At 49.2% G+C, this 14,794-nt stretch overlaps 1 protein-coding gene across 9 annotated transcripts in view; it reads right to left on the reverse strand.

The window, feature by feature from the left end:
- Positions 1–264: 264 nt before the first annotated feature.
- HIVEP3 (HIVEP zinc finger 3) overlaps positions 265–14,794 on the reverse strand; it is a 273,818-nt gene continuing 259,288 nt past the window's right edge. For 6 of the 9 annotated variants that reach the window (XM_051637735.1, XM_051637732.1, XM_051637736.1 and 3 more), the window contains 2 exons: positions 5,922–6,982; positions 265–1,670 (listed from right to left, as the gene is read on the reverse strand). In XM_051637735.1, coding sequence (XP_051493695.1) covers positions 789–1,670; positions 5,922–6,982 — 1,943 coding nt within the window. In that variant the 3' untranslated portion in view covers positions 265–788. The other 3 variants (XR_007891391.1, XM_051637739.1, XM_051637740.1) reach the window with 3 other exon arrangements.

Genomic DNA, 14,794 nt, shown 5'->3' on the forward strand with positions numbered 1-14,794 from the left:
TGTCCCTTTTTTAGAAAAGTGCTTTAATGGGTTCTGCAGGAGGGAGGGATGCTCAGGATTCGTTTTCTCTTTCGAGCGACAAATACGAGTGACAATTTCTCTCCCTGGGAACGAACCTCCCCCTCCTCGAGGAAGTGCTAGTTTCATATACAAGTTCAGGGTAAACAGGTTTTTCAAATGTAAAGCAGTCTCAACTGTTTAAAGCACAACCATAGGCAACCAGAGGGAAGTGAGGAAAAAAAAAACAACCAAACCAACAAGCACTTAGCAAGAATTAAATAAAGCATGTAATAAATACAAATTATATACTTCTGTACACAGGAGCAAGGGTTGTTTGGTTTGTGGGGTTTGTTTTTGTTGGGGGTTTTTTTAATCATTTAATCAATATAAAAAAGTTTTTCTGTTTTGTATTTGTTTTCAGTGCATCTTCTTCCTCTTAAAATGCTGACCATTTTCCTTTCTGCATCTCTCAGGCCCGATATAACACACACCCAAATGGCATAAAAGACAAGGTCTAACAAACCCCTTTCCAAAAAACTCTAAAAAAATATTCACAGCCTCAAACATTTTTGTACATTTCAAGCAACAAAAGGTATAGAAAAAGGCACAAGTAACTGCATACATGTGGAGATAATACCAGACTGGGACAAAGAAAACCAGGAATCTTCCATGGGTTTGGTCATTCACTAGAGTGCTTCTTATAGCGATGATTATACGAAAGGAAATAGTGTTGAAAATGTCTGTTGATTTTACATAGGAAGCCTAAAGGTGGAACAGACAGTGGAGACTTAAGTACTTCCTGTGTTTTCATCCACCTTGGTTTGAGTTTGACCTAAATCTGCGTGCTCTAGGTGTGGGCTGCTCTTTCTGGAGCTTCCCCCTTGGCGACCAGGCTCTCCGGAGAGGTTTCTCCTCCTGCCAGGGAAGGGTTGGGCATGCGATGAGGGCTCAGAGAGGCAGCCAGTGCTGCTGCTTCGGTCCAAAGGCTGGGAGGGGAGATCTGAGATGAAAGTGCAGGATGATTCCAAAGAAGTGCTCGAGCTGCCAGATTTCTTCTTGCCCGGTTTTTTCAAGGGTTCTTCCCCGCTTGTCGAAGGCTTTGGAGAGTGCTCGTGGGTTGTGCTGGGGCTGGCTGGGGACAGCGAGCAGCCCGCCTGCTCCGTGCTGCTGGGCTCAGCCAGCATGTTTACCCTGTATTCCTCCTGGTCTGTCTTTTGCTGAAGCTCACTAGTCCTCATCTCTTCTAAGTAACCACCGCTCGTAAGCTCTGGGGACAGTGTGTATTTAGAAACCTTTGCAACCAGGGAGACAGATGCCGACGACGGCTCCCGTGGGACCTGCAGTTCCTCGTCCCTCTCGGGAGCCTGGCTGAGCTCCACAAAGCAGCTGCCACCAGAGGCAAAGTATCCTGCTTGCAGGGACACGACCGAGCTGGGCACCAAGCTGGGATGGGTGCTTGGCCTCGCCTGGACCATCTGGATGCCCCCAATGGGAATCATCGGACAGGGGCTCCTGGGGAGCTGCTGTGAGTGCAACGGGAGGTGGCTGAAGACGTTCTCCTCACCTCGGCTGGGAGGGTAGACATGGATTTCATTAGGTGCCTGCAAGGGTCTGGAGCAGACAGGCTGCGTGACACCAGGTGAGCATGTTGGGCTTCGTGGTTCTATCTTCTGCACCAGAGAGGGAAAAGAAACAGCTGGATCAGTTCAATGTACAACATACAACAGCAGCATCATTAATGCTCACTATAAGGTTTGGTTTTGTTAACATTGTATTCTAATTTGAGGGATCAACCAAGAAAGATTTGGATCCCCAGACCTTTAAGGTAAGGAGGGACACCACCCACAACATTTGCCTTTTGGGTACAAATAAGCCCATGGTCTGCTGGGACACAAATCAAGGGCTTTCATTCAGGTTGGGATCATTATAGAATCACAGAGTGGTTTGGGTTGGAAGGAACCTTTAAAGGTCATCTAGTCCAACCCCCTGCAGTGAGCAGGGACACCTTCCACTAGACTGTCCAACCTGGCCTTGAATATTTCCAGGGATGGGGCATCGACCACCTCTCTGGGCAACTTACTCCATTTTTTCACCACCCTCATTGTAAAAACAAAATTACTCCTTTTATCTAGTCTGAGTCTATCTTCTTTTAGTTAAAACCCCTTGTGCTATTATCAGAGTTGCCTCTGAAACCCTGGCAGAGGATGCCAGTGTTTCCTGTCATCTGAGCCACACTGGATCCCTTTCTTACATGGGGTTTCTGAGAGCCCCAAATAAAGATATTTCTTTTTACTGTACTTTCTGAAAGCAGGATCACATCCTTACAGCTGCTAACTGCAAGGATGTTCTGGACTGAATGAGAAAGAGCATTAACTCTTGTTGGACACAAAGCACACCCATCAGTGTGGTCCCCACCACCACCCTCATGGTGTGGCCTGTAGAAATCCAGGGTTAAGACCCTACCATTTTACCTTTTCCTCTTTCTCTCTTGGTGCTTCACATTGTTTCCTAATGTAGGTCATGGAGAGGTATGTGATGCCCATCTACAAGAAGGGCCGGAAGGAGGATCCGGGGAACTACAGGCCTGTCAGCCTGACCTTGGTACTGGGAAAGATCATGGAGAGGTTCATCTTGAGTGAGCTCACACATCATATGCAGGGCAGCCAGGGGATCAGGGCCAGCCAGCATGGGTTTATGAAAGGGAGGTCTTGATTGACCAACCTAATCACTTTCTATGACCGTGTGACCCGCCTGTTGGATGAGATGAAGGCTGTGGACATTGTCTGCCTACATTTTGGTGAGGACTTTGGCACCATCTCCCACAGCACCTCCTGGAGAAGCTGGTGAATCCTGGCACAGACAAGTGTTCTATTCACTGGGTAAAAAACTGGCTGGGTGGCCAAGCCCAGACAGTTGTGGTAAATGAGGTCAAATCCAGTTGGAGCAGGTCACCAGGGGTGTCTCTCAGGGCTCAGTTTTGGGGTCAGTCTTGTTCAACGTCTTTATCAATCATCTGGATGTGGGGGTTGAGTGCACCCTCAGTAAGTTTGCAGATGACACCAAATTGGGTGGAAGTGTTGATCTACTTGAGGGTAGTAAGGCTCTACAGAAGGACCTGGACAGGCTGGATTGATGCCAATTGTATGAGGTTCATTAAGGCCAAGTGCCAGGTCCTGCATTTTGGTCTCAACATCCCCAGGCAACACTACAGGCTTGGGGATGAGTGGCTGGAGAGATGCCCAGCAGAAAAGGACCTAGGGGTGCTGGTTGACAGCTGGTTTAACATGAGACAAAAGTGTGCCCAGGTGGCCAAGAAGGCCACCAGCATCCTGGCCTGCATCAGGAATAGTGTGGCCAGCAGGAGTAGAGAGGTGATCCTGCCCCTGTGCTGGCACTGGGGAGACCTCATCTCGAGCACTGGGTGCAGTTCTGGGCCCCTCACTGTAAGAAGGTCATTGAGGGGCTGGATTGTGTCCAGAGAAGGGCAACAAAGCTGGTGAAGGGTCTAGAAAACAAGTCATATGAGGAGAGGCTGAGGGAACTGGGGATGTTTAGTTTAAAGAGGAGGAGGCTGAGGGGAGACCTCATTGCTCTCTACAACTGCCTGAAAGGAGGTTGTAGGGAGGTGGGAAGTTGGGCTCTTCTCCCAAGTGAATAACCATAGAGCCAGAGGAAATGGCCTGAATTGTGGCATGGGAGGTTCAGATTGGATATTAGGAAGAATTTCTTTACTGCAAGATTGGTCAGGCACTGGAACAGCTGCCCAGGGAGGTGGTGGAGTCACCATCCTTGGAGGTGTTTGAGAAATGTGTCGATGTGGCACTTCAGGACATGTTCTAGTGGCTGAGGTTGTGGGAGGGTTTGTGGAGTTTTTTTGGTGGAGTGTGTGTGGTTGGTTGTGTTTGTTTGGGTTTTTTTTGTGTTGATGGTTGGACTCAGTGATCTCAGAGGTCCTTTCCAACCTTGATGATTCTGTGATTCTGTGACTAAACAGAAATGGATTAATTAGTGATGAGGTTATAACTAAACCCCTAAACAAGAAGAGGAAGCAGCAGAAACTGGAATAAACTTTCCATTAAGATGGGTTAGATATAAAATTTGAGGATTCATTGGAAGGCATGTATCTTTGCAGGATTATGGGGAATGGTCTGACCCTGCAAGCTGGATCTCCATGAAGACGCGACAGAGAAAAGCAGCACAAGAGAAGAGAGAAAAAGCAAGAGCCAGTGAAGATAAGTGTGTACATGGTCAGCAGTTACAAGCCCAAATATTTGCTAAATTTCACTTATCCACTTGAAGTCTTGGCAGAATCGCTGCAGGAATGCTGGGAAAACTCCAGACAAATAATCCCAGTGGTGCAACAGCCACCAGAAGGAGACATTACCTACTGCAAGAGCCAGCAGGAAGAGAAATGGTCAGTCAGGCCTGATGCACAGCCTGGGCAGCAAGGCTTTCGCTGAAGCCAAGCTAAGGTAGCCTCCAAGTTCCTAAGCAGTGCATGGGGGATCAGTTTTGAGCAAGATAAAGATCTCAAATGGATCTGGTAAATCCATCTCTGGCCTTTCTGCCTCCCGTAACCTCACCAGGGATGTAATTTTGCCATGAAAGCCCAGCTGTCCATCTGGCTGATAAATGGAGAGTCCCACAATCAGGTCTCGATCGTCGCTTTGGAGGCATGTGAGGAAAGCAACAGTGGTGACTTTGGGTGCAGAAAAGGAAAGTGTAAGTTAAACTGTGAATGGGCAGATAAGCAGGGGTGCACAATTCTGTGACACTGTCTCCTCCTGTGGACTAGAGATCTTAGGGGAGTGGCTACAAGTAGTGGCAGTGGGAAGTTTCCCTGACAGAGATGGTTTCGAGTTGAAGGACCCGGGTTTCCACAGCCCTGAGATGCACCACAAGAAGTTAATTGACAGCAGAGGAAAATAGCATTAAGGTAAGCAAAAGTCTGGACCTAAACCAAAGGGCAGCCTCTGAGAAGAGAAGACAAACAGAGGGGAAAGCAAAAGGAAGGCAGCACCAAAAGACAGTACGTGATCATTGATGTGGATGAAACGCACACTGGGCAGCGTGGCTTTTCTGGAGAAGACCTGGGTCAGCATCTGCCGTGACAGATTCTCCAGGGGTTGTATAAAGGCCTCTCTCTTCCCAGTGCAGTCCCTAAGGGCTCGAGTCTCTCCTCACACCAGTTTCACAGCAGAGCAACTCCAGCAACTGAATCTCATGTTCATCAGCACAAATTACAGGAGAGCCAGGCACTTCAGTAGAAACGGGAAACGTTCCACCAAACCCGACGTCTAATTTGCCTGTAGCAGTGGGAGGAACATGCAATTTTCCTTTACCCATAGGGTTTGATATGTCCAGCAGAGAGATTAAATAATTTTCTGGACCCAGTGGGAAACACCTCTCTGTGCTGAAGAGAGAAGCGAGATGAAATCAGAGATGTCCAAACAAACATTTCTCATCAGTTAATCTAACAGAGGTGGTTGTGCACAAACACAGCCCAGGAGTCAGCAGTGCAATGGCTGGTTCAGGTGTGGGTCAGGCCACTGACCAGTGAAAATGGTCACAGCTTCACCCCAGCTGGTGAAGTCTCAGAAATGGGCATGAAACTCCCAGGGGGAAAAGAAGAGCCTCTTAGTGACAACCAGTCATTATTAAGGGGTTACCCTTACTGCTTGTCTCAGCAGAAGACTGGATAAAAATTCCCTTGGAGAAGGGACAACTTTATTTCTCTTCAAATGAGATGTGCAGGACCAAAAATGGATGGAAAATCCATTGCTGCCTGCTGTCACTTTTCTCTGGGTTACCTGTGACATAGGTCACAGAGTCACCGTGCACTTCTGCATTGCAACCTTCACTAAAAAACATATCAGCAAATATACTGCAGGGACTGGAAGGCAAGAGGGGCTTTGACTTACCAGCTTGGACTCGTAGAGTTGGATGTTTTTGCCAAAGAACCTGTGAGGTAGAGGCATCGAAGATAATATCCCATGCTGGGCTTGATATGAGCTTTGAACTTTGTCATCTGCTGCTGATTTGCTAGTGCCAGGCAAGTCCTCCTTCCCAGGGGATGGGTACCTAGGGGACTCGGAACAGCCTGGAGACAAGACTTTCTTCAGCGATAAGTATCTGACTGATGACACCTCCCTGCTGGGCGACGAGTGCCTCACAGGGGATACTTCTCCTTCTGGTGGAAGGTATGTTCTTGGGGACAGCTCTCTTCTGGGGGAAAGATGCCTGCTGGGTGACAGCTCGAGCCTTGGTGATGCACACCTCAGTGGAGATGCCTCCCTCCTGGGAGAGACACGCTGACAAGGGGACAATCCTCTCCCTGGAGACAGGCACCTTAGAGGAGACAGTTCTCCAGTTGGTGAAAACCGTTTCGGTGAAGTTTCATTTTTGGTTAATAGGTGCTTTCTTGCTAGCATTGGTCTGCTGCTGCCACCACCCCTGCCAGAGTCCTGGCTCGGAGACCACTTTTTTCTTGGGGAGTTGTCTTTTGAGATTGACAGGTCCATAACTAAGGACATTTGTGGCCTTGTGACAGTCTCTCTTTCAGCAGAAGCCAAGTGTTCAGTGGACGTCAAAGCTGGTCTGTGGACACTCAAGAAGCTGTGGCACACAGCAATGTCACTGCTGTCTGCTGACCACTTTGCTTCCAGCCCTGAGGAAGAGGCCTGCTGGCCTTCTCCTACTTTTTGGCTGCTGGAAACAGTTTCTTGGGCTAAGGACAATGCTATGTTGGTGCCTTCCTCTTGAGAAGATGGAGAGCCACCTGAAGAGTGCATTGGGAGGGTGGTATGTTTGCCTTCCGGCAACTTTAAAGGTGGCTCATCTTGGCTCTCCTCTTCCTCCTCATCTTCCTCATCTTCATTGTCATCATCGTCGTCAGATTCCTCTAGGTCTGAAAACTGGTGTTCCTCAATTGGCTCAGATCCCTCCCGCCCCTCAGAGTCCTGGAATAGGTCTTCACTGGTTCCTGCAGGGATGGGGAAACACAGAACAAAGAGTGTAAAACACACATACAGGGCTTCTTGTTGTGCTAAATCTGCTCAAAAGTTCTAAGGGGACAAAGTTGAGATGACCCAGCTGTTTCCTAGATCTGATCATCTCATGCTTTGAAGCCTGCAGTCCTGCCCTCCGTGCCAGCTCCACTCCTGGTGATCCCAGTAGATCCCAGTGAGTCCCACTATTGGCACCTCCCACTCTTACCCTCATTTTGGTTCCAGCCATTCCTGTCGATACCGGAGCCACTGGTGGCTGCTTCTGCTGTGCCCACACCTGCCTGCCTTTCTCCAGGCATGCAACAAAAAGGCTCTTGCTAGATCCAAAAAAGCCTCTCCATGGGCTCTTTACGACTATTAGTTGCAATTATACCCACAAAACATCCACAGCTGCCAAAGTACAGGAAGGCTGCTGGGATGATGATTCCCATCCTCCACGTGTTGGGTCTTTTCCTCCCTAGATGAAGTGGCAGTGAAACATGAGCAAAGCAGGACTTTGAATAAAAAATGAGCACTAGGGTTGAAAGAAGCTCTGTGGATTTTCCCTTATTTTGATCATTTCTAAATCTTCTGTGTGGAAGAGGTCTTTGCTGTCTGGCTGTGGAAGGCCTTGCACGGGGATGCTTTTTTCAAGAAGAATTTGCAAATAGTGAGGAGCATGTGAAAAGCAAACTCCAAAGGATTTGAAATGGATCTGCAGGGAAAGATGCAGCATCTCTCTTCCACTCGAGGGGCCAGCAGAAGCTTTCTGAGCTCAGTGCCAAGCTCCCAGGCAGATCTCTGCTGGCTCACCCATTGCTCTGCTCAGAAATACCTGCACTTGGCCGTGCAGATCCGCAGGGATCCTGCAGGAATGAGGTTCAGGCGGGAGAGGTCCATCGGGAACAGCCACTGGATGTCACTGCAGCTCAACACAACCTCCCTCTCAGGAGGGGCCACTAAAATAGTAGTTTCTCAAACTCTGTGCCAAGAATCAAGGCGATGGGTGCAGAGCTGCTGGGACACACTTGGTCCCCAGCTTTGGAAGGAGATGCTGCTTTGTCACCTGGGTGAAGCCACGGATCTCACTGGCCTCTGCTCCCTGTCAGCTCAGCCTAGGACACTGGTTCTCCTCTGAGGAAAGCTGGAATGATTTTCATTTGGAGCTGTCATCTGTCAGCAGGATGTGCTGGAGGGGACATGAAATGGAGCTAAGGCTGGGACTGGAGCACACCTGCCTGCAGTGGGCAGGGTGGCTTTCACAAAGGGACAGGGCCACAAAGTGAGACATCACTGTGATTTGTTTACTTTGAATAACAGGGCCTTGCAAGTAAATGCTCATGGAATCATCAAAACATTGTTGGAAAAGACCTTTAAGATCATCAAGCCCAACTGTTAACCCAGCCTTGCCCAGGCCACCACTAAACCATGTCCCTGAGCACCACATCTACATGGCTTTTAAATTCCTCCAGGGATGGTGGCTCCACCCCTGCCCTGGGCAGCCTGGGCCACGGTCTGAAAACCCTTTGGGGGAAGAGATTGTTCCTAAAATTCAATCTAAACCTCCCCTGGCACAACTTGAGGCCATTTCCTGTTGTTCTATCACTTGTTCCCTGGTAGAAGAGACTGACCCCCCATCTCATTCCAACCTCCTTTCAGGGAGTTGTAGAGAGTGAAAAGGTCTCTCCTCAGCCTCATTTTCTCCAGGAACTCCTTCAGTTCCTTCGTTAAGTATTTGGCATTACCAGTGAAATAAGACATGTATTTTTACCATGGTTGATTATCCATCCTGGGGGCAGCCTGAAATGCATCCCGTTTGCTCCCCACTCCATTTCAGAAGTATCTGTTAACTGGTCCATGAAGGGAGACCTACTGCAGAGCTTGCACAGCCTTGAGCCCAAGTCAGCAACTCTCCACCAAGAGCCTGATCCACACTAGGAAATGCTTGTATAATTATGGTGTTTGCTGGACCAGGATCCAGGGGTGGTTTGTTTGCAAACTCCCAAAGGAACTGAGTTCAGAGCAAATATTATTCCAAACACCCAGTTCTCCCAGCTGCAGGGTGAACTGTGCATACTTCTTACTTGGAAAAGGAATGTGTTTCGTTACCAGAACTATGAACTACTCCCTGTCTCTGGTTTCAGGGGTTGAGATCTCTGGGCTTCAGGATGGGCAGGCAGCTACAGCCTCAGCCCCCCTGCCTGGATCCCAGAGCCTTGCCCTGGGTGGTCTCCCTATTTTTTTTGGTCACAGCCACACAAGGGCCAGGGGCTGGCCAGGACAGACAGCAAGGTCAGAAGGTTGGAGTGAGGGGAACGTGAAGGCAGCTCCATTTTGGGGAGGGTTGTTTGTATTTGCCACCAAGGGGAACGTTGCAGGGAGGCCTGGGCCAGCCCAAAGGGAGTTTGCATTGGCCTCCTCACAGAGAGCTCAGCCCTGGCTTCTTGCCGTGCATTTGGCTGAGCTGATGGGCAGAGAAAGGGCAAGTCAGGAGAAGACAGAGAGGGAGGGAGAGATGGAGGGAGCCAGTGAAAACGTGCCCTGTTGATGGCTTCGTCCAAGGGCTGCATTTCATTATATGTGTGTTGTTCTAGGGTTATTCTACCAAACTGGTGCAATCACACCAAGCAAAACCGATGCTGGAGTGAAGAATTATGCTCTAATCTCCTTTTATAGTAACAACCCTTACTTTCTCCTGCCCCTTAAATAGAAATAAAAACAATCAAATGAAATATAACTCTAGTTTAAAATAATCCAGGGAGTTTTAGGAACTGCTGCTCCCTCTCTGCCTGCCCCCAAAGGAAAGCAGAGCAATCTTCCTGTGCTAGTTTGTGTCACATGGAAATAGTTTTGTTTTGTTGTTGTTGGGGTTTTTTTTGTTTTGATTTGGTTTGGTCTTGTTTAATGAAATAATCCTTTCTAGACCCTCTTCTGAGCCTCTTCACAAAGAAGAAAGAAGACACTGTGGTTGCACAGGGGAAGGCTCCCTGCAATCCACTACTCTGAGAACAGGGGATGTGTGACACAGCTGTGGGCTCTGGTTTCTCAGGCATCTTTCTGCCATTTTTATGTAATTTTCTAATCCATCCAAATAGCTCGAACCATTATGGTACAAAATATGATTGTCTGACCATCTTCGTGCCTGCTTTACTTAGTATTTACTCGGCATTTCTCAATAATGGGCCTCCTTACTCATGGGGCAGAACATCTGAAATTTCAGCAAGTCCAGGGTGAGCTTTAACCAGGTGAAAGAGGAGTTGGAAGGAAAGGAAACATCCTCCAAGACTACACCTTCCCATTTTCACCTTTCTGCACTCCTTCCTGGCAGACTGTCCCCTTTACACAAACACAAATGTCCTTCATCAATGGGAGGAAATGGGAACTGTGTATTTTCTGTAATTCTAAAATTACACAGGCTGCTTGCATAATGCAGGGAGGTTCAGCCAGTGCAGCACATTTCAGTGAGCAGCTGTGTGGCCAACAACAACAAAGAGAGAGGAGTCCCTTCTGAAATGAAAGGGTTCCTGTCCCCTGCCCTCCAGGTAGAGCCCATCTGTGCTGGGCTCAGCAGGTGTCCAGCCACCACGTCCTCAGTGACCAAAAGTCAGAGATCAGTGATTTAATAGTGGCCAAAAAAAAACCATCCCCCAGCTGATTGTCCCATCCTTTCTGCTGACCTGGGGACGCAAGGCAGACCTTCCTTAGGTTTTTGTTTATATCTTCTCTTTCCACAAGACAAAAGTCTGGGAGCAGCTCAGGCTCACCCCTTGCCAGCTCTCCATTTTTGCAATGGGGTTTCCCACCATCCTGAGTGCACTAACATTAACTCCGTATGAGCCCAGGGACGAGTGACTGAAGGAAATCATGAATGAAAGCCTTTCCCTGGACTGGTGAAGTGAGCCCTTGCTGTTCTGTCCTCAGAAGCCTGCAATTACGTGTAACCTAAATAGGAATTCTTATTTGCAGGTTTTCAAAAGTGACACTCAATTAATATGATTCATTAGTTCTAATTGACTATAATTGAAAGCTTTAAAATAACAGTTGTTCTTTTCAGAGTCATGCAACCAACATTTCAGGAGCCACTTCTTTCCCTATCAAGCTTGGATCTGCAGAAGCATCACCAATGGGTGGCATAACAGCAGGAGACCACCAGGTAAGCAATCAGTTCTTTTAAGTGAGTTCTCAATCCCACACTGGAGCAGCCTCCCACTGCTCACCCCACGCCAACGCTTTTCCCTTGGGGCAGCTACTGCAAAATCCCCAGCCAGGTTTCTTTGGCCATGTCCTCCTTTGGAAAGGCCACAGCCAAGTACAGCATGTCTGTCTGGTCAAAAGGTTGAAGAGGTGGAGAAAAGCCAAGAACTGCAGCGGAGTTAAGGGCAGCAAGCCATGCCTTGAAGCAGAGTGCCACACTGCCAGGAGGTCAAGTAGCCTCAGCCATGGTTAGATGTTTATTCTCCATGGCCTGGGAGGGCCCTTTGTTCATCCCTCTACACTTCAGGAGAGGCATTGGGAAAGGGGACACCAGTGTCTGGCAAAGCCATAGGGCTATTTCTTCCATGTCTTTGTCCCCCGACCACCCAGATGACTGCACCTGAACCAGAGCCTGAGCCAAAAGGGCACAGTACCCATGCACTGGGAGATCATTAAGGTTTGGGACTGGTTAAGCAGCAGGATTTCACGTCTCCTACTTCTGGTAAGTTTAGACCTGGTCAGTTCAGGTCAAGGACAGCTGCATCAGCCCTCCAAGGCACATTTGTCCCAAGACAGTGTCACAAGCCCTGCAGCCCCATCATATGGCCCTGCATCCAGCCCTCTGTGCCTTCAGAACAGGACAGACACATCCAGTCTCTTCCCTGGGAATAATGCTGGGACCATGCTAGTTCAGTGCTCAGTATTTTTTTGGAAGTGTGGTAGGTGGCATGAACCACAGATGTCTTGTTGTCCACTTGTGCAGTTTAAGTTGGGATGATGACGTGCCCGTGCCTGCCGATGTCCCCAGCACTGTTTAATTAACCTCTGTGGAGATATTCCAAGGATACAGCACCTTGTGGGAGACAACATTTCTGAGCTTCAACAGGCAAAAGCTGAGAAGTAAAACCCTTGGAGGGTGCCAGTGGCCAGGGATGCACAGCAGGCACAGTGTCCCCAGCCCTGGGACCCACCTGCCCTGGGAGCTCCCTCCAGAGCTTGGCAGGCTGCAGCAGAGCAACTCCCATTCCCACCACAGGCTGGCAGGGAAACACCCTTTGGGATTTTTTAATTACCTATAAAGGAGGAAGCATGTGACACTACCCACGGGCCGGGAACCAGCCCCTTTCCCCATTAAGTTGCTGATGGACCTGACCTCAGCAGGGGAGCAGGGTGATAAGCACTGTTTGTTGTTCCTGCCGAGTTAACATTCCCTGGCTCCCAGCGCCGTCTCCAGAACTTGCTCAGCTGATGTTCACTTTATAAAAATAACCCTGGCGCCATGTGTTTTATGAACTTCATTTTAACCCATCGTCAACAAACCCTTGCGGGCTGTGGTGGAATGAACTGCAGGGACAGGGAAAGCAAAATTGTTTAGGGTGAAACGGGGGGTGAAACAGGAAACAGGAGGGGGGAAAAAAAATCATAATGCTAGAGAGCCACAAGAGCTGATTTCACACTGGGATTTCTGGGGTGGCAGCCAGGAGGGGTCAAGAGTGTCATGACCAGCCAGCAACGCAAACAGAAACCACCACACTGCTCTGTGGCACCAAGTGTTTCATCCAGGAATAAATACCCTGTGACTGAGCCAGAGCTGTGCTCCCAGAGCCTCTCCCTCCAGAGCTGGTAGGTGCCCTGCTCCCTATAAACACAAACGACCTGTTGAATGCAAATGCAGGCGACCCAACATTTCAGGAGGACTTGGGATCTGCTACCCCAAAGGCTTCTTCCCCAGCACTCCTGGGCTGTGGCTTCAGCCCTGAATGCTCAGGGTCTTGCTAAAGGAAACAGAATAACAATCATAAAAACATCTAACTGTTCTCTGGAGACCCATAAGCTAACCCTCCACAGCTGTCAGAGCACAGCCTCCAATCATTTGGGTAAAAATATCTTTTTCAGCTAAGTATATATGTGGCTTCTCCTTATTCCCTCATCTCTCTGCTTGGAGATCTCCCTCACCATTCCCTCACCATTGCTGATGGACACAGGAGTGCTTATGGTCCCCGTGCTCCTGCCTGATGCTGCCCAGCCTCCCTGAGAAGAGAGGAGATCTGCTTCCCAGGATGACTTCAGGGAAAGTCAGCTGCAGATACTATAAACCAGGCAGGAAATTACTAAATAGGAGAGTCACGCATCCTCCTCCTCAAAGCACAGGCAGAACCCTGAATTTACAGAGCCCTGGACAGACTTGGTGTGTGTTTGTGCATAAGTAGATAATATAAAGTAGATAAAGAAATAAGCAGGTGAGTCAGAGTAAACCTATCTTCATGTTAAGCAGAATAATGCCATTAAATGTCAAAGCACCATGTTATTTCAGCCCTGCTGGCTCCTTCCCTGCTGAGAAATATTCCAGGTCATTACTGACCCGGGTGATTCACCTTCCTCCTACACAGGCAAAAGACCCATGAGGTGAGGGATGAGGGAAGCAGGGGTCCCCATGCTGCTCCCCCCATCCCAGCACACTGGGGTCCCCAGCAGTGGTGAGGGCTTCAGGCTGGGTCTGCTGGCAGGGATGGGAGCAGCTCATGAATGTACCAGCCCCTCCAGACAAAGCCCAGGTTTGCATTGGAAATTTGGGGTCTCGTGGGATCAGGTAAATACAGTAAGATGGGCAGGTCCCTACATGATCCTTACGGAAAACTCTTTCTCTGGAGAATTTTCAGGAGGAAGGGATCTCCAGAATGACTAATCCTCCTGTGTTGCAGAAGTGAACTCTCTGCAAGAGCATCACCACAGCCTGCATGGGCCAGGCACTGCAGGGTCACCCCCAGGCTCATGCTCAGCAGTTCAGCTCCATTAAGACATGCTGTCAGCTCCTGACCAAGGGGCCAGGTCTGATGTTTCTCCTCCACCCACCAGCAGCACTTTGCAGCACCAAACTGGGGGTTCACAGCTTCATGCAATGCATCCTGTGGAGTCTGGCTTTGCTGTTTGGGAGACTCCCTGTACAAATAAGAGAGACCCAGGGTCCTCCTAAGCCTGTCACTCAGGATCCTGAACTCCCTTGAAACACCAAGAAGCACCTTCTCACACCACAGATCCACTCTTTATTATCATAAAATCACTGGATGGTTTGGGTGGGAAGAACATGAAAGATCATCCAGTCCCAGCCCCCCTGCATGAGCAGGGACACCTCCCACCAGCCCAGGCTGCTCCAAGCCCCATCCAACCTGCCCTTCAACACTGCCAGGGATGGGGCAGCCACAGCTTCCCTGGGCAACCTGGGCCAGGGTCTCACCACCCTCACAGCAAAGAATTTCCTCCTACTATCTGACCTACATCTCCCCTCTTCCAGTTTAAAGGCCATTACCCCTTGTCCTGTCATTCAAAGTCCTTGTAAAAAGTTGCTCCCCAACTTTTCTGCAGCCCAGGCACTGGAAGGTGCTCTAAGTTCTCCCTGGAGCCTTCTCTTCTCCAGGCTGAACACCCCCAGTTCTCTCACCACATGCAGCACTCAGAGGATGCTCCTGGCCTGTCCATTTACTCTTGCCTCTGGCTCAGGCAGCCAAAACACTTCAGACAAAGAAGAAGAACCTCCAGCAGGGACACAAGGGCTCACAGACAGTCCCATGGCCCTGTAACCCACCCAGTGCAAGCAGAAATCCCTGCTTGGGTGC

The sequence above is a fragment of the Apus apus genome, chromosome 21, assembly GCF_020740795.1.
Source record: "Apus apus isolate bApuApu2 chromosome 21, bApuApu2.pri.cur, whole genome shotgun sequence".
NCBI classification, from domain to species: domain Eukaryota; kingdom Metazoa; phylum Chordata; class Aves; order Apodiformes; family Apodidae; genus Apus; species Apus apus.